This window comes from Amphiura filiformis, chromosome 7, assembly GCF_039555335.1.
Source record: "Amphiura filiformis chromosome 7, Afil_fr2py, whole genome shotgun sequence".
Lineage (NCBI taxonomy): Eukaryota > Metazoa > Echinodermata > Ophiuroidea > Amphilepidida > Amphiuridae > Amphiura > Amphiura filiformis.
The window spans coordinates 13,936,976-13,963,482 of NC_092634.1; the positions used below are offsets into that span (position 1 = coordinate 13,936,976).

Consider the following 26,507-nt stretch of genomic DNA (forward strand, 5'->3'; position numbering starts at 1 on the left):
TGGGCTATTCCAGTTGAAATCCATATAATTATATCCCCTGTGTGGAAGACATGACCTTAATCTTCTACATAGGGCTGTAGATCGAGTCACTCGTTCAGGTAATCCCGTTTTGAAATGCATATTCTCTGTGCAGGTGTACCAATAAGGCTATGTATGTCTTCCATAGGAGTGTATGGATTTCAACTGAAATAGCCCATTTTTGACTCCACAACTGATATGTAAATACGAGGGGGTATCAAAAAGTTTTTGAAATCACCCAGAGTGAAAGAGCTATATCAATGAAATTTTGTCAGTGCAATCACTGGTCCTTATGTACACTATGGTGCAAAAATGGTCTCATAAGTATGTTTACTTTTTTTACAGGCGCTAGATGTCAGTACCTGCCTATGTAACCGCATAACCAGCAAAATGGAGAAAATTAAGGCATGTAGCATGATTAAGGGTTACAGTGCCCAGAAAATCTGTGATGAAATAAAAATTCCTTTTCCAAAAAGCAACAGTGACATATCACAATCACCACCGAAGGTAACTTTCATTTTATCATCGATTTTGTAGGCACTGCAACCCTTCAAAAGCAGGATCTTAATAATGCTGCTTGCCTCAATTTTCTCAATCTTGCAGTTTATGCGCAGTAACTGGGGTAGCAGGTTATTGGCATCTAGCGCCACCTGTAAAAAAAGTAAACATACTTATGAGACCATTTTTGCACCATACTATACATAAGGACCAGTGATTGCACTGACAAAATTTCATTGATATAGCTCTTTCACTTCTGGCGATTTCAAAAACTTTTTGATACCCCCTCGTATGGTGTGGTCTGCCTTCCCAGTAGAATTCTAAGATGGTACCAGAATGCAAATCTAGCCTTCATCAAATAAAACTGACTGACATATCCAAATGCACAAGACAGGATACAGCAATGATTGGAACGAGGTCTTGGCCATCCGCTGCACCTGCCCATGATCCACATGCAGAAATAAGCAAAAAATTGCTGGTTTTCCACTACCTACTCTTCAGCATGTTCAGCTGCACACCCGGGTGCAATAGCATTCATCATGGTGCAAAGCAGTTGAGTCACTTCTGCAAAATAACCTATAGACCTTTGACAGCTTCTGCCAGTCATTGTCTTGTTGTGGCCCCAGTGTTTGAACGAGGTCCTACATCAACATCTAGATCCAAATCAGCAGGTCCAAGATCAGGATCATAACGCTTTAACAACTTCTGACAGCATGGCAGGATAATTTTGATCTACGCTCAGAGAGGGTAAGGTGAATGTTCTTCCTCCCGATTTGACCGATACGACAGAGAGATGTGATGAGGGCGCATTACTTTGCTTACTTGTATCAGTTAACGATAATACTGGTAATGCATCCACCATGTAAGGGTCATCCCCAATGAGATGCTTGCTGTGACTTTGTGAGTGATTAGGTTCACGTTTTGGTCTGTAAAGAGGGAAGAAGAAAAAAACCAACATTAGAAAACCAACATTAGTATAACTATTTTTAGTTTTAGTCCCAGATTGTGCTCCCCACCCTCATTACATGCATCTCCAAAATTGTCTTCACTTTGAATCGATTCCTATTTTGTCCCTTGTAACATATTTTTGAATATGTAGTTTTGAGAGTGTGGATATCGAGGGTTCAGAACCACAAAGCCGTAACTCACTATGACCTGCCCTCTCAAAGTGACATCCTAAATGGGGAAATTATCTTCACTTTGCAGAGATTCCTATTTGTAAGTGTCCCTTGGCCTTGTAATAGATTTTTGAATATGTAGTTTTGAGAGTGTGGATATGTTTTTTGTAAATTTTTTAAAAGATAATATTTTAGCTGACAAAATGTTCTTACGAAATTGCAAAGCGACTTTGACACAATTTTGCTCGATTTGGGTCACAAAATGTTTAAATTATAAACTGAATAGACCGTCTTCTGGGAAGAATTTGGAAACCCTCTTGTGTTTTATCTGTGAGACTTATTGCTGACATTTGGAACTGAAGGATTAAGATTTATCCAAAGGCTTCCCTGTGTAATCTGTGTATTAATACTTTGTATGCTGGCCATGTAAGGCTTCAACATAAAAAGTTCCCAGTTTTGAGATATTTTCTCAAAATATCAAAGAGCTATCTTGAGAACCACTGAACCAATACTGGGCTTGTTTGTACTAATTTTAATGCATTTTTCATGCTGATTCCAAATATCGTCATGAAACCGAACAATTCTGAAAAAGACGGATTGACGCTATGACCAAAGGGCACACTGTTTTACTGCTTCGTTCAGAAATTTCAATCACAGTAAACAAATCTTTTCTGAGTTTGATTGACACATGACATGAGACGCAATCTAGTCTTTTTTAGATTATTTCAGATTATAACAATATATATTTTTTCAAATGAACACAAGGTAGCTATGGAATATTTCCTATTTTGCAACTAAACCCCTCAAATGAACCTGACACATTTAGTAACTATGTCAAAATGATCCACTTTAGATGACATGTTGTAATTACAAGCAATTCCAGGTGACAGGCTCTCTATTATTGTCAGTGCTTTGGGAATTTGAAGTACATCTCATTATAACCAGAGCATCAAATCTCAGTCAAGGCTAAAACAAGTTCTTTTCTGAGTTAAAATCTGCATGAATAGAATATACTTTATTCAACATACAGAGAATGTAATCATAGCAACCTTGAAAGAGTCAATTAAATATTACAAATTTTATGCTACACTTGTCCAATTCCAAATTAATTGAAAACAATTTACCTCTGTGTATCTATATTAATATATATATTTTTTCCAACCAATGTAATATGATAGGATTAGGATTATTTTACCAATTTAGCAACATGTATGCATTTTGTATGCGTATGTTTAAATCATTTTACCGTAAAAGGATTGATTAATTTAAGGGTTTGAAAATACTTATATTTTAAAGAAAATGGTAATTTTTTCATCAGTTTACCTTCTGTAGGGTAATTTTCAACGTGTGGAATGTATGTTTTTAAAAAAGAATTGATTTGGCTGTAAAATTTTGTGTTGTGTATTCCTCTTTATGAATGTTTTAGCTGGTAGTGTAAAATTTGTTAGGGTGTCATTAAAAAATTTGGTTACATGTATAATGTACAATACTATCTAGTCGGGCTCTCATTCACGCGCGGATGGGAAATAGTGTTCACTTTATGTTTGATACGGTTTCTAGACTGAAATTTTGCGTAGAACACGCTCCCGTAGTCCACTTTAATTAAAAATGTGCCCAAAGTGCTTTTTCCGGGGTGCCCTACAATGGGGGTCAAAATTACTAAAATGTATTCTAAGGCCAATGGTGGTGATTTTGGTGTCTAAATATATGTTTATGGACACGAAAAAGTCATTTAGACAGTTTACGAAATCCAAAATGGCTTCCTTATGGTCCAAAATTCAAAATGGCGGCCAAAATGGTGAATTTATTTGAACGGCTTTATCAGGCCGATGGTGGTGATTTGAGTGTCTATGAATATGACTGTGGACATGAAAAAGCTATTTACATAGTTTATCAAAATCCAAAATGGCTGCCTTATACAAAAAAATTCAAAATGGCCGCTAAAATGCGAAAATTATTCTAACTTATTTGAGCGGCGCTCTCGGTCCGATGGTCGTGATTTGGGTGTAGGTATATGTTTGCGGACATGAAACAGTCATTTATATTGCTTATAAAAATCCAAAATGGCTGCCCTATGCCCAAAAATTCAAAATGGCGGTCAAAATGTCGAATATTAGTCTATATCATTTGAACGGCATTCTCAGGCATGGTGGTGATTTTGGTGTCCAGTTATATGTTTGGGGACATGACAAAGTCATTCAGCTAGTTTACAAAATCCAAAAATGTTGCCCTATGATTCAAAATTCAAAATGGCGGCAAAAATCGTGAATTTTAGTAAAAATTACTTGAAAGATATTCTTAGGCTGATGGTAGCGATATTGGTGTCTAGGTATATGTTTATGACATATGGGCCCCTATAGTGTACATGACCACGGCAAGTCATTTAGATACTTGATGAAATCTAGAATGGCTGCCCTATGCTAAAAAAATCAAATGGTGGTCAAAATTGCAAATTTTATATTGATTTTATCTAATTATCATATAGACACCCCAGCTCTTGGGACTTAAATTTTGTTTTAAATCTAAAGTCGCCGTGTTACAATAATAATCACTTATAAATGGAACATAGATGCCCAAAATATTCAAAATGGCGTCATTAAATCAAATGTTAATACTAACTAACACTATAAGGATCACATTTGATGTCCATTGATCTATTATGATTTAAAAGGTAGTCCAAAGACGATTGAAAATGTTGTATATCCCGTAAAATGTAAACTAGTTCTATCTCTAAACCTGGGCACTTGAAGACCTTGGCGGCCATAATATGAAACATCATATTATGGAAATCATTATAACAATAAATAAAGTGATAAACCCTAGAACTAAGCAGGGAGTTGTACCACCCCAAAGGTTTTTCATCCGCCATAAAAAAAAACACGCGTATTTACGTCCAAACGACTTAAGTTAATCGTAGATCCATCCATTGCGCTCATTTTAGTGATAAAATGTTTGCCCAAGCATCTTACCCGGGGGTCAAAGATGGCCATGGGGTGGGGGAGGTGAGGCCCATCATGATTTTCATTTCACTCTTGTAAAATTATTCCAAGATATATTGACTTTTTACTTAGGTTGAAATAGTCATTTCCTTTTATATTTATGAGCAAATTCGGTGAAAATCGCACTTTAGATTTAAAATCGTGGTTTTTTTTGGCCGAATCTATTTTGCCTATACTTTTGTAGATAGCCAAAATTTCCCAATTTTACAAGGGTGTGCTCACATTATGACGTCATAGCGATATTATGACTGAGGAATGTGGACTTTTTTTTTGGAATCACTGGAGAGAGTAGACCTATAGCTATACTTTGGTACCAAATATAACGGCATATGACGTTTGTAATTGAAAATTAGGGGGGTTGCAACACCCCACCCCTTTGTAGTCCGTGTTACAAAATATGGCTCAGTAGTTCTAGGGTTAAACTTACACACGTTTCCACTTTTGATCTGTTTTGAGTGAAATTAATGTGCTAAAAGTGGCAACTATAAATTTGTTTATAATCTATCCTTGCTCAATGGATACTGGCCTTTATCAGAAGGCTATCAGGTCTTGGTCAATATTATTACCAAACAAGCGAATGTGATGGCTTTCTTACAGCTTCTAACAAATCCAGCTTTCGCAGTTACCTATTGACTCCAAGGAACAGTTGCTATATACCATCATGGTGATAGCGGCAAGAGGAAGAAACGCCTAAAAGTTCACTCCCTAGCAAAGGCTTCTTGACCATGCAGAAAATCCACGAAATGTCATATCCTGCGAGTAATATTCGTCGCAAATGGCATTGATAACTGCTTTTATGATTTGTATAAACAGACATATCCTCTCAACTACGGCATCCCTGGACTCATTTTAACTCATAACAAATCAAAAGTGGAAACATGTGTACGTTTAACACTAGAACTGGGAACCTGGGGACCAAGGGAGACCAGTGCCAGTGCATTGATTGGTCACTCCAGGTTAAATAAATGCCCCTAATTTTCAATTGTATTTGGTACCAATGTATAGCTATGGGTCTTTGTCTATCCAGTGATACCAAAAGAAGTACAAACATTCCCCACATAATATCGCTATGACGTCATAATGTGAGCACATCCTTGCAAAATTGAATATATGAATGCACAACCCACCCAAGTCCATACTTTGGCCAAATTGAGTTAAGCATGGACAATGGTTGCTTATACATTGGCCTATCATATGTATAAAAGTTGAACCCAAATCAACCCTCTACGTGGGTCTATTAGCATGTGAAATCCAAAATGGCCTATACCCGGCATGTATGATACACATTTGTTTTTTAGTTTTCTCAAAATCACTTTCGATGGACTTGTGTGGGTTTTGTTTTCATGTATTCAATTCTGGTTATTTACAAAAGTATAGGCAAAATTGATCTTCTTCCAAAAATTCTACTTTAACATGCGATTTTCACGAATTGTCTCATAAATATAAAAGAAAATGACTATTTCAACCTAACTAACAAGTAAAAAGTCAATATATCTTGGAATAATTTTACAAGAGTGAAATGAAACTGTATTTACTGTAGAAACCTATGGTGGGCCTCACCAACCCCTCCTCTATGGTCATCCGTGATGGCCGGTCCTTCCCCGGGTAAGGTGCTGGGGTAAAATTGTATCACTTAAAAGAGCGTACATGATGGATCTACGATTAGTTTAAGTCGTTTAGGCGTAAAGACGCGTGTTTTTTTTTTTTTTTATATTAAAAACCTTAGGGATGGTACAACCCCCCTACATAGTTCTCGGGTTAATCACTTTCCTTAATTGCGTTATAATGATTATTATGTTTCTTATTATGGCCGATCTTCAAATACCCCAGTTTAAAGATAGAAATCGCTTACCTTTTACGGGATATACAACAGTTGGCCACCTTTTTAAATCATAATAGATCAAATGTTATTATTTGGTTAATGGCGCCATTTTGAATAATTTGGGCATCTATGTACCAATTACAAGTGATTATATTGTGACACGGCGACCTTAGATTTAAAACAAAAATTAAGTCCCAAGAGCTGGGGTGTCTATATGATAATTAGATAAAATCAATATAAAATTTGCAATTTTGACCACCACTTGAATTTTTTAGCATAGGGCAGCCATTTAAGATTTCATCATCTAAATGACTTGGTCATGTACACTATAGGGGCCTATATGTTAGAAACATATACCTAGACACCAATATCGCTACCATCGGCCTAAGAATATCTTTCAAGTAATTTTTACTAAAATTCACTATTTTAGCCGCCATTTTGAATTCTGAACCATAGGGCAACTTTTTTGGATTTTGTAAACTAGCTGAATGACTTTGTCATGTCCCCTAACATATAACTGGACACCAAAATCACCACCATCGGCCTGAGAATGGCGTTCAAATGATATAGACTAATATTCGACATTTTGACCGCCATTTTGAATTTTTGGGCATAGGGCAGCCATTTTGGATTTTTATAAGCAATATAAATGACTGTTTTATGTCCGCAAACATATACCTACACCCAAATCACGACCATCGGACCGAGAGCGCCGTTCAAATAAGTTAGAATAATTTTCGGCATTTTGGCGGCCATTTTGAATTTTTTGTATAAGGCAGCCATTTTGGATTTTGATAAACTATGTAAATAACTTTTTCATGTCCACAAACATATTCATAGACACTCAAATCACCACCATCGGCCTGAAAAAGCCGTTCAAATAAGTTTGGCTAAAATTCACCATTTTGGCCGCCATTTTGAATTTTGGAACATAAGGAAGCTATTTTGGATTTAGTAAACTGTCTAAATGACTTTCTCGTGTCCATAAACATATATTTAGACACCAAAATCACCACCATTGGCCTTAGAATACATTTTTAGTAATTTTGCCCCCCATTGTAGGCCCCCCCGAAAAAGCACTTTGGGCACATTTTTAATTAAAGTGGACTACGGGAGCGTGTTCTACGTAAAATTTCAGTCTAGAAACCGTATCAAACATAAAGTGAACACTATTTCCCATCCGCGCGTGAATGAGAGCCCGACTAATCATATTTGAGTGGCCCTCAATACCACTCCTGGTTCACATAAAGTTACCCACCTTCCTCTCCTCATAGTGGTTGATTTCTTCTTGATGTCACTAGCTTCAACCCCATCAAACAATTTACATAATAAATCTGTGTTAGCCGGAGAGACCTTGACAATTCTTGGCGGTGGTCTGGGCTGTTTCTTACGAACGTCTTGACTCATTTCTTTTCCTCCTCCTATACCGCTTTTATTGTTATTATTGTTATTACAGTCCGATTTCACTTTTTCTGCTGCTGATGATGATAATGATGATGAGTCTTTTTCTTTGATTTCTTCATTATCCGAGGGTGGAGTCACCGGCCTGACCTCTGTAAGAATGTAAAAATAAATAATAATTGTGAATAATTCCCGGAATAATTCTGCATACAATGAAGGATGTAAGAAACAGATTTGTATAGATTTTCTAAATTATAATTTGCTATGCTATGAATGCAATGTTGGGTTACATCGCATTGAGTATTTGGCTTTATTGGGAAATATAAAGCAATGGCTTTATTGTTGAATATCAAGTTTTTGGGTAATTTTTGCAAAATATGGAAAGTACGATTTACACATTTTATATAAACAAAGTGCCAACCTATTTGCAATTGTGAAGTTTGTGAAAAAGAATTGCTTTTATTTATCAGAGACTCAAATTATAAGATTTTCTTTCCATATAAATCGGTCAATTTCTTTTAATATTTCACACGTGAAAATTTTCAACAAAAAAGAAGTTTGTGAAAAAGAATTGCTTTTATTTATCATAGACTCAAATTATAAGATTTTCTTTCCATATAAATCAGTCAATTTCTGTTAATATTTCACACGTGAAAATTTTCAACAAAAAAGGAATGATGGTGCATTTTTGAGCAATACTGAACATTCTGAATTCAACATGATTTGAGACATTTACCGATCTAAATTTCCCTTTTGTATTTTATGTTAATTTGTGTGTGTTAATCAGGGTTGGCGCGATTTAAATCAATTGATTTAAATCACGATTTAAATCAAATGATATATTTTAAAAATCAATGATTTAAATCAACTTTTTCAGTTTTTGCAGTTTTTGATCAATTTAAGTTAATTTCTATCTTGAATTGCCTGTTTTACTTCATTTCTAATGTTTCTACACCTTTTGGATACAATTAAATACCTCTATGATGTCATTTTATCTATTGCTAAAAATCAAGGTGCAGAATTCAACAGTTTTTTTCCCATGATTTTACCAAATTTTTTCTTTGAAATTTTCACACCTGAAAACATGTTTTGATTTTTTGTAAATACCTGATAGGATTGTGCATATGTCTAGCATTTCACTGGTCTCTTTAGACTTTATCATGGGGTATAGCAGTTCTTGGGATAAATTTTTTTTTTTTAATTGATTTGAATCAAAAATTTAAAAAATCGCCAACCCTGGTGTTAATGTTTAAATAAGGAAATGGAGCTCAAACAAACTGGCATTATAATAAAGGAGCGAAAAAAATCAGAACTGTTCGGATTAATGTTTACATACACATATATTTTGTTAGAAAAATAATCTGTTAAATTTTCATTAGGACAAGGTTAGGATATCAAAGGAAATCCCTCTCTTCTTGGCTTGGGTGCCAATACTGCCATTTTAATAGCATACACGTAGAAACAAATACTGCATTAATATTCTTGCTAGTTGCTTTGTTTTGTTATGATCGCTAGGCAACCACCAAGCATTCACTAATTCTATGGAGACTGATGTGACTGTCCTCTTTGATATTTACAGAGTACATCCTTCATATTGACAGGGTTGCCAAACCCGCGATTTGGTAGCCCAATTGGGCAACTTTTGAAGATTTTTCCCGTGACTTTTGACAATTTCCTGTCGCATAGAAACCAATGGTTAAGAAAAAAATTGGGCAACTTTTCAACATTGGCTCCCGCGACTTCCGATAGTTTCATGTCCCATAGAAACCAATGGTAAAGAGAAAAATTGGGCGACTTTTCGATTATTTGACCGGCGATTCGGGCCGAAATCTTTTGGCAACCCTGCATATTGATCAGTTGCTTCAAAGACAATTCATTTATAAAAATATCAAAGGTTATCATGATATTTATTAAATTATGAATAAATTAGCATAAACTTTGCTTGCTCATAATCTGTAAAAGCTCATATCTTAATATAGTCATGACAGTAAATATGATATCATGCACTGTAATCCAACCCTGTAATTGCTTCACTGCTTCTTAGAATAATTATGTGACAAATAATACAAGACATCTGTGAATGAAATCAGATAAGGAAGAGCAATTTATATGGCAACACAAATACACTACCTGCTGTATTGGACTAATTGAAATAAGATTGCGATCAAATCAAATTACCTACTGAATTAGGAGGGCAATCAATATGTTTAGTGCCAATGGGACATTTTTCTCTGTCATTTTGCTCTTTTAGTAAAAAATACTGTAATTGTTCAACAGAGCTTTCATGTATGCTATACATACATGTATGGGATGTATCAAAATGAGTGGTATCTCACATCTATTTGACCCCTCAAGAAAACCTCATTTGCACCCATCTATCTACTGTAGATAACATGTACTAGCTATCTACTGTAGATAGCATTCACTTGTTATCTACTGAAGATAACATTCACTTACTGTATATAACATTCACTTGCTATCTACAGTAGATAAGATAGCATTCACTTACGGTACTATCTAGGTAACATTCTAGATAACAGTCACTTGCTATCTACTAGGGGTGTGATTTTCAGGTAATTTTGTGCCCGGGTACCTGGTGCATTTTCCGGGCAGGTAACCGGGTACCAGAAATTTTAAAAAATATAATTAAATGAAATTAAAAAAAATAATGGGTTTTTTTTAAGTTATTTATTTTTTCGGTTTTGTAGTGTCCCTGGACCTAGTAGATAACATTCATTAGCTATCTACTGTAGATAACATTCACTAGCTATCTACTGTAGATAACATTCACTAGCTATCTACTGTAGATAACATTCACTAGCTATCTACTGTAGATAGCATTCACTGGCTCTCTACTGTATATGACATTTAGTAGCTATCTACAATAGTTAACATTCACTTGCTATCTACTGTAGATAACATTCATTTGCTACCTTCTATATTCACTTGCTAAATACAGTAGACAGCATTCACTTGCTATCTGCTGTAGATAACATTCATTTGCTATATATTGTAGATAACATTCACTTGCTATCTACTGTAGATAACATTCACTTGCTATCTACTGCAGATAACATTCATTTGCTACCTTCTACAGTCACTTGCTATCTACAGTAGACAGCATTCACTTGCTATATATTGTAGATAACATTCACTTGCTATCTACTGTAGATAACATTCATTTGCTACCTTCTACAGTCACTTGCTATCTACAGTAGACAAACTGTACTATAAATAGCACTCACTTGTCTACTTTATTTTCATGTACTATAAGGTTGAAAGTCAATAATAATAATAATAATAATAATAATAATATACTTATTTTATCCCACCCAAAACTGATACCCACATGTAAAATCAAAATCAAAACAATCTACAACAAGAAATTGTCATCTAGAGAACATACATTTTGTATCACTTCATTCATTCACGTAATATCAGTTAAACAAGCCTTACTTAAGATACTGCTTTTATGAGTTATAGCAATCATGTTAGCTCAATTGATAAGGCGTTCAACTACATTGTATGGTGCGTGAGGTTGAGGGTTCGAACCCTGGTTTAGTTTAGTACGCTCTTGTGGAAGAATTGAGTAAGCTTGAAATTCCCCTGGACAAGGAGAACTTACTGCTAATTGTCTCGTTGTAACCCGTACAAAACTCGGGGAGCTGATCCTGGCTCCAAAATATTGCGGAATGTCTAAGTGTGCGATCTTGAAGCGGCAAAGTCCCTGAGTTGTTAAATGGTTTATGGAATGATATGGGGCTGTAGTGGTCAGCGACAACCTGTAAAGTGTGCTGAGGCTTGTGGAGCAACATCTAGGTGTTATGCCTGTGCATACTGCATTATAAATCACTGTGCTTTTTATTTTCTTGCTTTTTTGACCAAAGGAATGTGTTACTTTGAAAGAAATTATTTAATACAGGTAGAAATGCCATCTCATACCGACAATGTTAAAAGTAGTAATAAAAATCTCCTAGTTTAATTACAAATTCTTGCCTTTCTATCAGAAACGAAACAGAATTAATTGCAAAGTAAAGCATAAAAAGGCTATTTTTGGCCACATGTTCTACTACGATAGAAATATATATCAAAACACATAATCTGCAAGTGCAAGTTCATACATGTTAAACCTAAACAGTAATATTGGCAGTCCACCAGTATGATGCAGCATGCCACAAAATAAAATTCAACATTTCATGATAAAGCCTAATAGCCTATCATTTGCCATAAAAAGATATATATGAAGATTAATCTGTTACTACTGCACCATACAGTTGAAAGCCATAAATTAACCTTTTAACATTTGAATGTAAGCCATCCACATAGATATTAGGCCAAAGAAAAAAGGTTTGTCTCAAAGCTCACGAGAAATTTAAAAACAAAATTTTTTTTTATTCCCGACTTTTTTTCATGGTATTGATTTTCACGATTTTTCTGGAAAAACTATAAAAAAAACTTTTTGAAATAAAAAATTTCCGCATTTGTTTTTTTGTCAAATCGTGGGATTTTACAAACGCGCACGCAAGCTTTGAGACAAACCTTTTTTTTTTGCCTTAGAAGTTTTAGGATCTATATTTATTCTCTGGTCAAAATAATATATTTGACAAAAATGTGCTAACCTTTATTGAACTTTACATAAGAACCACTAAACTGGAATATCAAATTCACCTCCTTCACACATTCCTTTTGACATACATGATAGTAAGGTAGGGACCGAGTCCCGGGAATTCGAGTCCCGCCCGGGTAGCCGAGTACCCGGGCAGGAATTCCATGCCCGGATACCCGAAATTTAAAAATAAAAAAAAAAGGTTTTTTCTGTTTTGTATTGTCCCTGGACCTAGACCTAAATGCTAGGATCATTCATGGTTGACCTAAAAAAAATTTTAAAAATTTCAAGATGTTTTGTATTTTTAATATGAAAATTGATACTTTGTATTCATGTCATACTCTATTAATGATTTCAAAATGCATTCAAATTCAATGCATTTTTTTTTAAGTCAACCATGAATGATCCTTTTTTTTTTTTTTTTTTTTTTGGTACCTGCCTAAAAAATAAACGATTACCCAGGCACAAAATTACCCGAAAATCCCAACCCTACATGATAGTTCCAAATACATGCAGCTTTTTTATATTTTGACCTTTTTCTCAGAATAAATTCATCAAAAAGTTGTCATAAGCTTGAAAAGCTGTCAAGTGTTTGACCTTTAAATAATATTTTCCTTTAAATAATATTTTCAAAGGTTTAAAAAAGAAAAATACAAAAAAACAACATACAGTAGACTTGTACCAATGTGCATTTAACACACATGATGTCCACAAAAAAGTTACTTTCAGTGGTCTGCGCTAAAAGCTCTAACACCAAGCTTTAAATGGTTTTATTTTGAGAGTGTAAAACAGGCACTTTTTAAAATATTTTCCATTTCTTCTGCTGTATTTTAGCCCCCGTGTCAAACTGTCTCTTGCACATGACTCTTTCAACTGCATTGTGTTAGGGCTCATATTGAAATACCCTACCACGTTTTCACACAGAAAGAAGGCAGGATTCCCCTCGCTAAGCGCGCGCCTCAGGAAAGCTCAGTCATAAAACGGATGGATTATATGCATCAGTGATACACCCTGCCCAGGATTTTAACAAAAGAATGCTAGCACAGGAAAGCTGCAGGATGGCGCACACCTTCCTATGTAAGGGAATTTCAATATGAGCCCTTATTGGTATGCTGGATATTACCATAATTAGTTCCCAAATAGTAGGATTCTGTGGGTGTTTAATTAACATGTTACATCATAATGAATTGCTGGAGATGTAAAATCCAAAGTTTTACTTAGCAATCAAAAAGAGAAAAAAAAAACCCTATGGACCAACCCATGAAAACGATGCGGTGGAGCGTGGACAATTATACGCCCTTATTTGAGCACCATCTGCTGAAGCTTTGTGGTGGTTGCTCTAAGTCTTGGTCTATATTAAAATTGGATCAACTTTGCCGATCCGATAATCAACGTAAGCATTTCAACTGGTAACACACAATTCAAAGCTGACTTTCTTTATAGTCCATATGTTTAGCTTAATGCTCTGCGTGCTAGCCATGCGCTTCAACGGGAAAAGTTCAAGTTTTGAAATATTTTCTCAAAATATCAAGAGCTATCTTAAGAATTACTGGATCAATACTAGGCATGTTTGTACTCATTTTAATGCATTTTTCAAACTGATTCCAAATATGGTCATGAATTGAAAATTTACATTTCTGAAAAGAAAAAAAATTGAAACTTGTCGTCTGCAGTCGACACCCGCGTTAAGAGAATTAACCTGTTAGTTTTAAAGGCAGCTACATGTAGGTAGACCACAGATTCAAACCTGACATGTTTATAGCCTGTATACGTACATATATCTTCAGTATAACCTATTAGCAATTTGAACCTGACAAGAAACACGATCATGCCATTGTTAAACTGAAATTCACCTCCTCTCTAAAAGCATGATAAATGGGAAATTCTTCCACTCGGATTGCTCGAACCTTGAATTTGAGCACATCCACTTAAAAAAAGGCTATAATGTGTTGTGAGCTAAATTTTGAGATAGATTTTACACTTGTTATCAATATTATGTAGCTTGTAGAGTCATAGACAACACATACTACATGTATACTATCCATAAGTAAAGCCTATCTTCAGTAGATAGCAATTCAGTGACATTGAAAGTGTTAGACATCTGGAGCTGCAGGTCATACACAATAGATACATGTAGAATGTGAATACAAAGGAATGCTTTATGTACATTGTATGGTAGATAGCAAGGAAACGCTATCTACATTTGTACAGTATAGTGTGTTTCAGCTCAAGTTGCAAGTAATGCCATGTTGGACTTTACCGTAGATTCAAATCACGCGCGCTAACCTAAACCGCGGGGCACTGATTCAACCCTGCCAATTCAAAATCCAACATGCCATATAGATTACAAGTGGTGCTATCTACAGTAGATAGCAAAAAAAAAACTACTTCTAATGTACAACTACATTATATAGAAAGTATTTTAGCATTCTAGTATGAGCATACACAGAAGATAGCATTTGTGATGGGTCTTACAGCATCTGCTATCTAGCCTATCATCAGCAAGGTTGTTAAACTCATGATTTGGTAGCCCAATTGTCGACTGTCCCTGCAACATTTGACGATTTTCCGTCCCATATAAACCAATGGTTAAGAAAAAATTAGGCAACATTTCAATATTTTCTCCAGCAACTTCCGGTATTTTCCTCTCACATAGAAACCAATGGTTAGGAGAAACAATGGGTTTTTTTTTATTATGATCTGCGTTTCAGGCTGAAATTTGTTGGCAACCCTGATCATCAGTGAGTGACAATGTTATCTACAGTAGACAGCATGATACTATCTACAGTAGACATTCAATTTTATGCCACCTGCAGTATCGATGGCAACAAATAGATTACATACAGTTTAGAATCTACTGCTTGGTTACTGTAAGGCCTAGGGATTATATGAACAGTTCAGATGCAAAATGTGTTATAGCCTTTAACTATTTTGAAAACCTTTTTGAGATGAACCCATCAACATTATGTCCCATGATTGATGCTGGCTTAAATCAACACCCTACAAAATTCCAAGTTAATTTTTTGTGAATATTATCAAACATAGCACATGGGATGTGATCAAGCAAAATGAATCATTTGTCGCAGGGCTCGAAATAAGGAGAGCCCAAGGGCCCTCGGCCCCTGAAAATCAGTGAGGGCCCGCAAAAGACGCATCCGGCAGGCCCAAATGGCCCGCAAAATTTGTGGTAATTTTTCTCACTTTTTTGTGGGGTTCATAGTTGAAACCAATTGGCCCAAATTTGGGCCAACAAAAATTTGTGAGGGCCCTCAAACATTTAATACCAAGGGCCCAAATGGCCCTCAGCAATTCTGGCTTATTTCGAGGCCTGATTTGTCGGGCAAAACCAAAATTGAGTTTTCAAGTTCATTATAGGGGCCATTTGCAGACTTTGATTTTGATGAAAACCCATCACGATTGGATTTATGGGTCAAGAGAAATCTGGTAATTTTAGTGTTGCTCAGAACAGTAATAATACAAATGAAGTTGAGCACTATTATTAGCTATAAGTAACAAATGACTCATTTACATGTACAATGTAGCCTGATCACATCACACATTTTCTTATTGTTTCGTACTGTAAACGTTTGCCTAATGGCGCACTTGGGCTCCTTTGCCTTGGGGTAAATTTCATGTACAAATAGAGAGCTCCCTCCTCTAAAAATTCCAACAAGAATTAAGGGCATGTGCCCTTATTTGCTGGTGGAATTTTTATGGGAGGGCACTTTTAGTTTGCGTCTAAAATTCAAGTTATGTCAAAGGAGCCCATAGCGCCATTAGGGGAACGTTTACGTTATTTGACCAGTAGTATAATTTGCAAATATCTCAAATTGAGATAAATGGATATATCAGTTTCTGCATCCGAACTCTTCATTTGAACAAAGAAATTAGTCAAATTATTTCAATGCATTGATCCTTGCCTGTTATATCTGGAGTAGATTGATCAGCCTTAGATAATGGGGGTAACACTGCATACATCGATCCTGGAGATGCTGAATTCACTGCATTAGGCTGCTGCCAGAATGACTGCGGCAAGGCACGCAGTTTCATTGGTAACGGATCTGTCAGAAGAACAGAACAGTAATAAATGGGTTGATGTTAAAATGGCACATAAAAAGGTTATAATTTATCATACTTGAAATATTGTACAGTACACATGGTATTTATGATTATATGTGGGGGAGGGGGTTGAATTGAGCAATATTTGGGGTCTTTGGGGAATTTGTTTTTAAGGTTCTGTCATTTCATAATATTTTCTCACCACTACATGTACCTGATTACATATTCTGAATAGTAATAACAGACTTTGCATTATGTTATTTTATGAAAATAGCAGGACCTGTACTGTACATACCTACCTATTAAAGAGATAAATTAGGCTGGTTTTATATCAAAATTTGCCATAAAAGCTTGCAATTTATTACACTTAAAATAGTACCATATAAAAATAATGACTAAGTATACAAGTCCCTCTCTCATAGAGAAAACAAATAACACTTTTACAAATTGAATAAATCATACCGTCTTATTTACTTAGCTGTGTGAGGTTTTTTTTATAAGGTCATGGGTGTGGCTGTCCCATGCATCTCATACAATGGAAATTAATCACAGTTCATCAGTGACATCTCACTATCAATTGTTCTACATTGTAATACTTTATTTTTGTCTCACTGATCTACGTCATAAATTGAGCAGTCAGGTGGATTGCATAGTAATAGATATTTAACACAGCATTTCAATTTTCTGATTTACCTGCGGTATATATATAGTTCTTTTTTGGGGGGGAATCAGTTAAAGGCCAATTCAGTGATTAGCTCATCCGGACGATCGTAAAAATCATCAAAATTCAGACTTTGGCACCTTTGTCATTGTCATAGATGTGCTAACATAGCCTGCGAGTGGTTCAGCTGAAAGCCATGTATTTAAGACAAAATAAGATATTTTACACAAATCTGTTATTTAGATACTGACAGTATCCAAATTAGCTACATGTATTTGAATGGGGCTTCAACTTCGCCAGTAGGCCTACTGCTGTTTTCTTTGTTTTTTGTCAAATTTGTCATTTCAAAAATACCAAATGACAATTTCAATGACTTTTAAGCAATTTATAAACAATTTTAATTTTTTTACACTTGCGCTGGGATCAATGAATGGGTCTTTAATTAGGCCTACTAAAAATAAAATTTTGTTTCCGGTAACATGCTCTGAAAATATTCAATACATGTAAGATTTTCAATAAGCTGCAGGTCTGTAATAATCCATTTCTTGAAAGTCCTTTTAAAGCAATAATGTGTGATTTGCATAAAGAATAGATTCCTATTTAAATGTTTGTTTTCACTGATCACATTATCCTCTTTTAATTTCGAGCCAAAAAAATGAGGTATTTAACGAAGAAAATTGCGATTTCATTCCAGCGCCTACATGTGTGTACTACGCTCGCCGATCGTAAGATGTAATACCGGTACTGCACGGAGCATCGCGCTCGACGTGTGTATAGTCTGTATACATAAGCTGACATCCATGGGAGATGTTAGCAAACAGGCGATCAATGAACTCTGAATAAAACCGGGTCGACCCGGTTTTAATATAATAAGTTAAATTTGACTGTTATCACTTCAAGCTTAGTCTTTTACGTGGCCTTTTAGTACACCACTGGGCAGTAAAAATCTGAGTAAAATTGAGGACGTCGCTGTGAAGCAAATCACACATTACCGGTATGGCTTTAAGTAAAACTATGGTACCGGGTACCAAAAAGTTGCTATATTTGAGATGACCTCTGTGCACACATGTATGACAAATTACAAGTCTGCTCTGCAATGACAGTAAGTCTGTTTTTTTATAGCTAACACGTATTTTGCTTTTTGAACATATTTAAAAGTGCTTTCCTCTGCCTCCACTTTGATTATTTCAACTGGCAAATTAGAGGAAAGGTGGCTCATTATTGCATAATAATCACTGAGATAGATCAATGTACATTTAGAAGGTCTACAGTTCAGTGGCGCAGCTGCCGGGGGCAGGGGGGCAATTGCCCCCTCCTGCAATGCCTATTTGGGCCCCGCCCCATTTGGCCCCCCTAGCGCAGGGCAAAAAATAATAAAGGAGTGAGAGAGATGGAAAAAAGGGGAAAAGAAAGAGAAAGAGAGAATCCATAGGCCATATAGGCCAACGATATAAGGTGCGTATAGAATTTGAACAATTTTAAAATTTTGTTAAAAAATGGAACTATATTATATCAAAATGAAGTCACTATCCCTTGTATTCCTTTTTTTTTTTTGCTTTTCACTTTTTCAAACCACCGAAAAAAAAAATTGGGTCAACCTTTTTGAGGAAGGGGCGGCAAAATTTTTGTTTGGTGGATTTGGCACCCCGCCCCATACAGGCTTGCCCCCTGGAAAAAAACCCAGCTACGCCACTGCTACAGTTTGATTAGTCCCACCAAATTTAAACCTGATAGCTTGATACAGTTTATCAATATAAAGTAATATCCCCTATACTTAGTCTGACAAGTATATTTAAGGGTACCCCCTTGGAGACGGAAAATTGTACAATTTCTAAACCCGTAAATTTTACTATGCCTAAAATGTCAACAACATTTGTTGTCTCTTTTGGTCTTTTTTTTTTTGAGGGGGCAAGTCCCCTTGATCTGACCGTGCTTGGAACTGCCCACAAAATTAACTCTCTCTCTCTCTCTCTTCCGTAAAGTACAGTCCGCCTCTGGCGTATCACGCTCTTAAAATGCAAGCAAAGTAAAAAGCATACAATAAAATACCCTAGTAATATAAAACATTATGTACATGTAGTACTAAAAAAAATAACAAATTATTTTCAAGAAATATGGGTGTACAATGCATATTTCGGAAGAAAATATGTGTGTCATAAGATCTTAAAATTAAAGCCATAGGATGAGTAAGCAAATTCTTGGGATGTATACACTGCAACAACTTGTGTATTATTGTAACAAAAACATTAATTTTATCATAACAATTGAAATACTGAATGAAGCTTTCATAGCCGCCATCAATGGGTAAAACAGGCTCTATATGATATAGATGTTAATTAGTATTTTCACCGTAATGAAGGGCAAAGTACATTCATGGGGAAACAGCTGATGAGGGCAGGTCCCCACGCATGGTCTATCATTGTGAATGGCTATGTTGGTTGCCAAGCAACTAGTTGCCATGGTTTTGAATTAAATGGAGCTGACTGGGTTGATTTTCTTTCAAGATTTCTAATAACGGAGTCAGAAGACTGTTAATCGTACATTGTATTGTGAAGGCCATTGAGTGTTCTACATTACACTTCCCATGTTAAATGGACTGGCAATAATTCAACTTCACATAGATAAAGACCTTTGAGTTCAACATGTCATTGTTTTAAGCTCAAAAGCTATGGACATTTTAGTACAGGTATAAATCTAAATTTGTAGCTGAAGTAATTTTTGGATGTGTAATTTATTCAGTGGCTGTTAATAAGTAAGGAATTTACTGAAATGTGTGACGCAATATTTTATAACTCAATTTTAATTCATTTTTCGCTTATTCTGCGCAGGTGATATTTGATGCAAATTGGAATTTTTTCACACTGAAATATTCAATGAGGCTAGCAAAATTAATCGCATAGGATAGCTTTAGAAGAGCAATATTATTCATTTAAATGTAGTGAAATGTGTTGGACAACATTGAACAACATTGAACAACCTATTCAATACAATGTGATTTTAGTACTACCTATTGAAATGTGGTCTGAATCAACATGATCAATGTGTAAGAAAGTGTTCATAAATACTGGTACCTCGGTGGTGGGGTGGTAGTGGTGGGGAGGGGGTATTACAGTTAAAGGGGAATAAAAAAATCCATGTTCCAAAAAGAAAACATTCAGAAGAAGGATATTCTAGGCATAAAAGCATTATGAAAATGCTGGGAGGGGAACAAAATTAGGGATCAATTATTTAAAGACTGTATTAACGCAGGATCAAAAAATGTTTGGGGCCAAACGGTTAACGTTTCTTTGAACCCCCACAAACATTTCCTTGCAACTTTCTGATAAAAATAGGTTTATAATAAAACAAGCATCATCTTAGATAGAAACAAACAAATCACAATAGAGTAAAGATATAATCTTGCCCTGATATAACCGATAAAACAATATTATTTCACGTTTGTTTTTTGAATTTTCAAATCGTACCGTATTGAAATTTAGAAAACTAAGAAGAGTGAACAGTTCTTACCTTTTCTAGCTTTTGGTTTTGTTCCTGTTATTCCTAATTTACTCATAACCCCTGACCCCCGAGGGCTGTTCTTTGTTGCGGGTTGTTGGGATTGTGGCACATTTGTAGTTCTTGAATCACAGATTTCTTCTTTCTTTACAACAGATAGTGCATAGTTATATTCCGCAACTAGTAAAGGTTGACGTTTCACTTTTTTCTTCAATTTCACAGAGGGTTTATGTTTTACTGTAAAATTTGGACTTCTTGGCCATGATGTTTAAATCCTGGTGGTCTCACATAGATAGGTCCACTGGAAGTACTGCTGCATGGTGATGCAGGAATTTGATCCTCAAAATCTGAGGTTTCCCCTTCTGAGGAACTACCACTGAGTGATGTTACTGCTACCCTTTTTCCTGATCCAGCAGAGCCTGCAGAACCAGCTGAACCTGGAGGTCTTTGTGATGGGGAGGTTTCTCGGTCCTCTTCTTCCTCCTCCTCTGGTATACATACTTGGCCAGGAAGTATAATATCTGGCTCTATGCTTGCTGCTTCTGCCATGATGCAAGCTGAAGTTCTAACAGCTTGTTAAAACAGCTGTATTGCAAGTAACTTCTGAAGATCACATGATGAAATGGTGCTTTTGAAGTATTAATAAAATATTTTCATACTAAATGATTAGCGTGCCTGCTCTTCCAAACTGTTTTCAAAGGCTCATCATACCTGTAAAATAAAAATATTTATTTATATTTTTAAGTACAAAATACAAAAATGTATTGTCAGTCTATTCTTACAATGGCTTCGTATACTTCAACCGTTTTTAACCGTTGGGAAATGGTGCGTCAAATAAAAAGATTGCGCTGATTGTACGAACAAGAAGTTCAATAACATCTAAAAACGAAAGACCTTTAGTTGGGGGAGTTTGCTTACGATTATAAAAAACTTGTTAAAATATAGTCAAAGTTGATGTTTCAAAATTTCAAACTTAGGTAGGGAGTCAGCCTCCTAACGAAAGCACTTTCGTTTACAGGACTTCATTGAACTTTTGATTTGTTCCCTGATCAAATTGCAAGATTGAAAATAGTCTTGCAATTTAGCATCAGTTGGCTGGCTCCCATGTACTTTAGGAGTCTGACCTAAACATAATAATAGGGGTACAAAATGTCTATTTTTGATAATTCCCTACTTTTTGGTATGGAAAATATTTATAGCAGTTTTCATGTTTTGGAAGTTGTAGAAGAAAAAAACCCTTTTACTCATTGAAAAACATGCCAAGTTATGGAAATACATTTATATTATAAACATCTCTTGAAAATTTAAGCTATAGTAAAAAAAAGGCCATTCTGTAAAAACATATATCCCTGCATACACTCAAGGCAAGGTTTTTTTGTACCGGGGCCAGCAAAGCTGGCCTCGGTACTTATTAGTTGGATATAAAAAATTGTTGTTTCTAGACTATGTATGAAACAGAAATTCATAAAGAAAGCACGTACCTGAATCAAGTTGTTTTGATGATGATTTATGCTTGTAATGTGTCAACATTATAACTTGTGGTTGAACGGATATCAGAAATATTGTGTTGATTTTGCATGGTAAGGTAAAATAGGTATATGTTTTAGGAAAATAATCTTTCTGAATCTAGACTAGGAAGTTTGGCTGGTTCTCTTCACTAGAACACTTATCTTGGCAGGCTATGGGATCATGTGGGCAGACACACCGGGTACCATACATGCTTTGTGTGAGTTCAGTATCTCAGTGTGTTGTATGGTATGTGATCCAATATCTCTGGTGAGAGCTACCTGCTGAGTTCTGATGACATATTTAATTTACACATCTTACTCTATTCATGTTCCTAGTGCTCTGTCTGTGGTGGTCTGTTATCTTAATATGTGTTGGATAATTTTCAACTACATGTAACATGTTTGACCATGCAACATGCAGTAAACATGGTAAAAGTTGAATCAATCACATCGAAGACCTGTAGGCCTATTAATAAATAAGCAAGATCACTGAATATTGGAAATATGTACATTTCCTGGTAACACGATGATGACCAAAAGCTATTGATGCACACATCACCTTCAAATATTTGGGTCTATTTTTATGATGACAAATATGTCACAACTAGAATGAAGCTTTAGGGCATAGGTCGTAAGTAATGATTGAATTTTGTTACTAAGAATATTATCAGTAAACATTCAATTCTTGGCTTTAAAGGTGCTATTTTTGGGTTCAGTTTTCGAAAAAATAATATTTCTAAAAATTTTGCTTGTTACTTTGTATGCTTAAATTCTCAAAAAACAAAAAGAGCTATGAATGAATTAATCTATACTATAAGGTGCGAACGTCAGTTGTTTTTTAGGCCACAAGACCATTTAGCAATCCATGTATGTGGGGTATTATGTGTAGGGGTGTTTGTACCCTAACAGTGTCTGCTTCCTACTCATGCCATCCAAACCTGGTGATAATAATATTTGAGTAGGAGGACATGTGAATTAGCGTCAACTAGGAATAATCCTTTTCACCATGATTACCACCAATCAATCAGTACTTCCCACCATCCAGAAGGATTATTTAATCTTCACATGGAATCATTCCTGTCCCGGTACATCCCTTTTTAAAGGGTTTTTTATTTGTTGATATTATATCATCAAACATTAACAGAGACTAACAGTAGTCAGTGTATATTGTATCATAGTAATAATATTGATTATTTCATGCAGTAGCTATGAAGTGACATGCCTCCTCCAAAAATTGAAAACGTGGATGGGATGGTGACTGACCTGGTCATGCTGGTGGTCGATTGCTGCACCTGGGGTCTCGCCTGCACTTCAGACCTCAACCTTCTGTGCTTGGAACGACCACTTTGACATAGCACGGAATAGTTTTGATGCACAAAATGCTACTGCCACATTTATGAATGGCCAACACAGTACATAAAAGCTACTGTCAACACGAATGCATAGTAATTTGCCATGTAAACAAACCCGCGCGAAAGTGTCACTGCAAAACACGGGAAAATTTTACATGAATGTTAAAACAAGTCTTTGAAATCAACATAGTTTACCACCTATAATATTTTACCTACCTATTTTTAGCTGAAAAGATCCGTTTCCATTATATGACACTGCAATCCCACCTCAAATACATCAATTGTGCAAGATTTCAAGAAATATTTTCGCTGGAATTTCATAGTCAGCCTGTCAACCTGCTGAGCGAACGGCGTCCGTCGTTGCTTGAAAACAACAGCCCGTAACCAAGGAATGAAGCTTATGCATGTGATATGCATACACATAATTGATTGGTTGCAGGCAATGACGTCTATCGCTATTTTAAGAGCGTGTAGCTATATTCACGGCATGCGAGTATGCGGCATAGGGCAAGATGGGGTAAGAGGGACACTTAAAGCCTTAATGTACGATTACCGTCAAATTTTGATTTTGTTATTCTTTATTCAAAATGGATAATATTAGTAATAACTGACGGGAAGGGTTGCTGTCCATTTTAGGTTGAAATAACAAGGTTATGTGAAAGAAACCGGGAAAGAAACCCCCGGGAAGAAACCCCACTGGTTATTTTGGCCATTTCCGCGATCCTATAGCATCCTCTTTTTATGACACTTTTCAGTAGATATCCACGAAAAAAGCTTATTCCCAAAATTTCAGTTGATTCCGATTTTGCGTTTGCGAGTTATGCATGATTTAATATGTGTAGGCCTATGACAGGCCGCTGTTGTAATTTCGTTCTGGTGCACCAGAACGAAATTTGGCGATATTTTTGCTAAACGAATTAATCTGCAAGAAATATTTGGTACATATAAAACATTAGGCCTATGTAGCCAGAGGTATCCAGTGGTATAAAAATCTCAACTTTTTTTGAGAAAATTGGGGAATGAGGCTGTGGATCACGAAATGCCCTTTTAATGGAGTATTTCGTGATCTTAACATCATCTTTTTATGACATTTATCAGTAGATATCCACGAAAAAAGCTTATTCCCAAAAATTCAGTTGATTCCGATTTTGCGTTTGCGAGTTACGCATGATTTAGTGCATTACACTGCTCCATGTGTTGTAATTTCGTTCTGGTATAGGCCTATACCAGAACGGAATTCAAATTTCACGATATATTTGCTAAACGAATTAATCTGCAAGAAATATTTTGTACATAAACATTATGTAGCCAGAGGTTTCCAGTGATATAAAAATCTCAACTTTGTTTGAGAAAAGTGGGGGATGATGCTGTGGATCACGAAATGCCCTTTTAAGGACATTATTGCATATAAAACTCATGTAAGTGAATAAAGATTGGACTTAAGTTTTTATAATTCAAGTATAATCCTAGGACAATGTCTGACATTAGTTTTGGGGCGATACTCCAATTCAGTACACTTGAGTACAGAATGGCGGGATCAATTATGTAATGACTCAACTGTCCCACTTTGGGGTAGGCCTAAGTGGGACACATAAGGGGTAGGGGGAATTTGACGCATAAGGCCTATATTTATGACATTATTACATTAAAAGAACATATTTTACAGCAATACATAAGCCTATTTTTGGAGCATTTGGGCATTAGTAATTTAACATAATTATACCAAAAAATAGTAATAGGCCTACTATACTATGTTTATTAATTTCATCTGAATACATGAGGCAGAAAAAAACTGGGAAGAAGAGCAAAAAATAGGGAAGGGGGGAAAGAGGGAAGAAGAGAAAAAGAGGGAAGGGAGAAGAGAAAAGAGAAAGAAGAGGGAAGAAGGGAAAGGGGAAGGGAGAAGAAAAAAAGGAAAAAGGAAAGAAGAGGAAAGAGGAAGGAAAAGGAAGAAAAGAAGGAAGAAGAGAAAGGAAATTTGTACTCAAAAAATGATTTTTTTTTTAGCTTCTAATATTCCAAATACCAGGAGCACGGGTTCCGCCCCTGGACCCCACCCGGAAATTTTTAAATCTTGCCCCCCCCGGAAGATCAGGTCTGGTTACGCCCCTGCCCACACTTTTCTCAAATATTTATAGCGCTAAATTTCTCAAAAATTAGTCGGACCTAAAATATGTAGTCATTTTCAGAAATGTTATGCAGAATTTAGTTCTATAAGATGATACCGGTATCAAATATATATTTCAAAGTTGGACGTAACTCGACTTATGGCCTATTAACGCGGCACCTATTTAGTAGTATTTAGCAAGTAAAGATAAAGGTGCGATGATGGTTATTTAGCGCGTTAGCGCTGCTCACTAGCAAAATTGCAAATTGCGCGGTATTTGCAATTTTCTGGGTTTTTTTCACGCTAATAGCGGTAATGTCGCCGATAGCGTGATAATAGCAAACCTTTGCTATTTCGTGCTAATTGTGGTGAACCAATTGCGCGCTATTACCAAAACTGCTAAAAATGTTCCCGGCATGGTAAGCGATATTAGCGCTAATAGGCCTATCGTTAATAGCGGTCATTACCGTAATGCGTGCTATTAGCACTATTAGCGTGAGTCGTGCTATTTTCATCACTAACGCTATTAGCACTCATTAGCATATCACTTGCAAAAGTTCTAAAATGCTCTCAATAGCGTAAGGTGTGCTACTAGCGCTATTAGCACTAATAGCGTTAATAGTTGTCATTAGCGTGAGATGTGCTATTAGCGCTAATACCGGTAGCGTACGGCGTGCTATTAGCGCTATTAGCGCTAATACCGACATGTATACATGCTAATAACGATATTACAACTCATTGTATTATGTGCCAAATTGTTCATTTTCTGCGAATGGTAGACGCTATTAGCGCTAATAGCACTAATAGCGCTAATAGTATACAAATATTGACTGCTATGAGGGGCATGGTTAAAATTATAGGCC

At 35.8% G+C, this 26,507-nt stretch overlaps 1 protein-coding gene across 1 annotated transcript; it reads right to left on the reverse strand.

Moving 5' to 3' along the window:
- Positions 1-35: 35 nt before the first annotated feature.
- Positions 36-23,888, reverse strand: LOC140156770 (uncharacterized). Its single transcript, XM_072179731.1, is given in 6 exon segments — positions 36-1,442; positions 7,714-8,008; positions 16,383-16,523; positions 20,690-20,920; positions 20,923-21,388; positions 23,754-23,888. Coding segments are annotated over 5 exon segments (1,212 nt in total). The 5' UTR covers positions 21,227-21,388; positions 23,754-23,888; the 3' UTR covers positions 36-1,201.
- Positions 23,889-26,507: the final 2,619 nt, after the last annotated feature.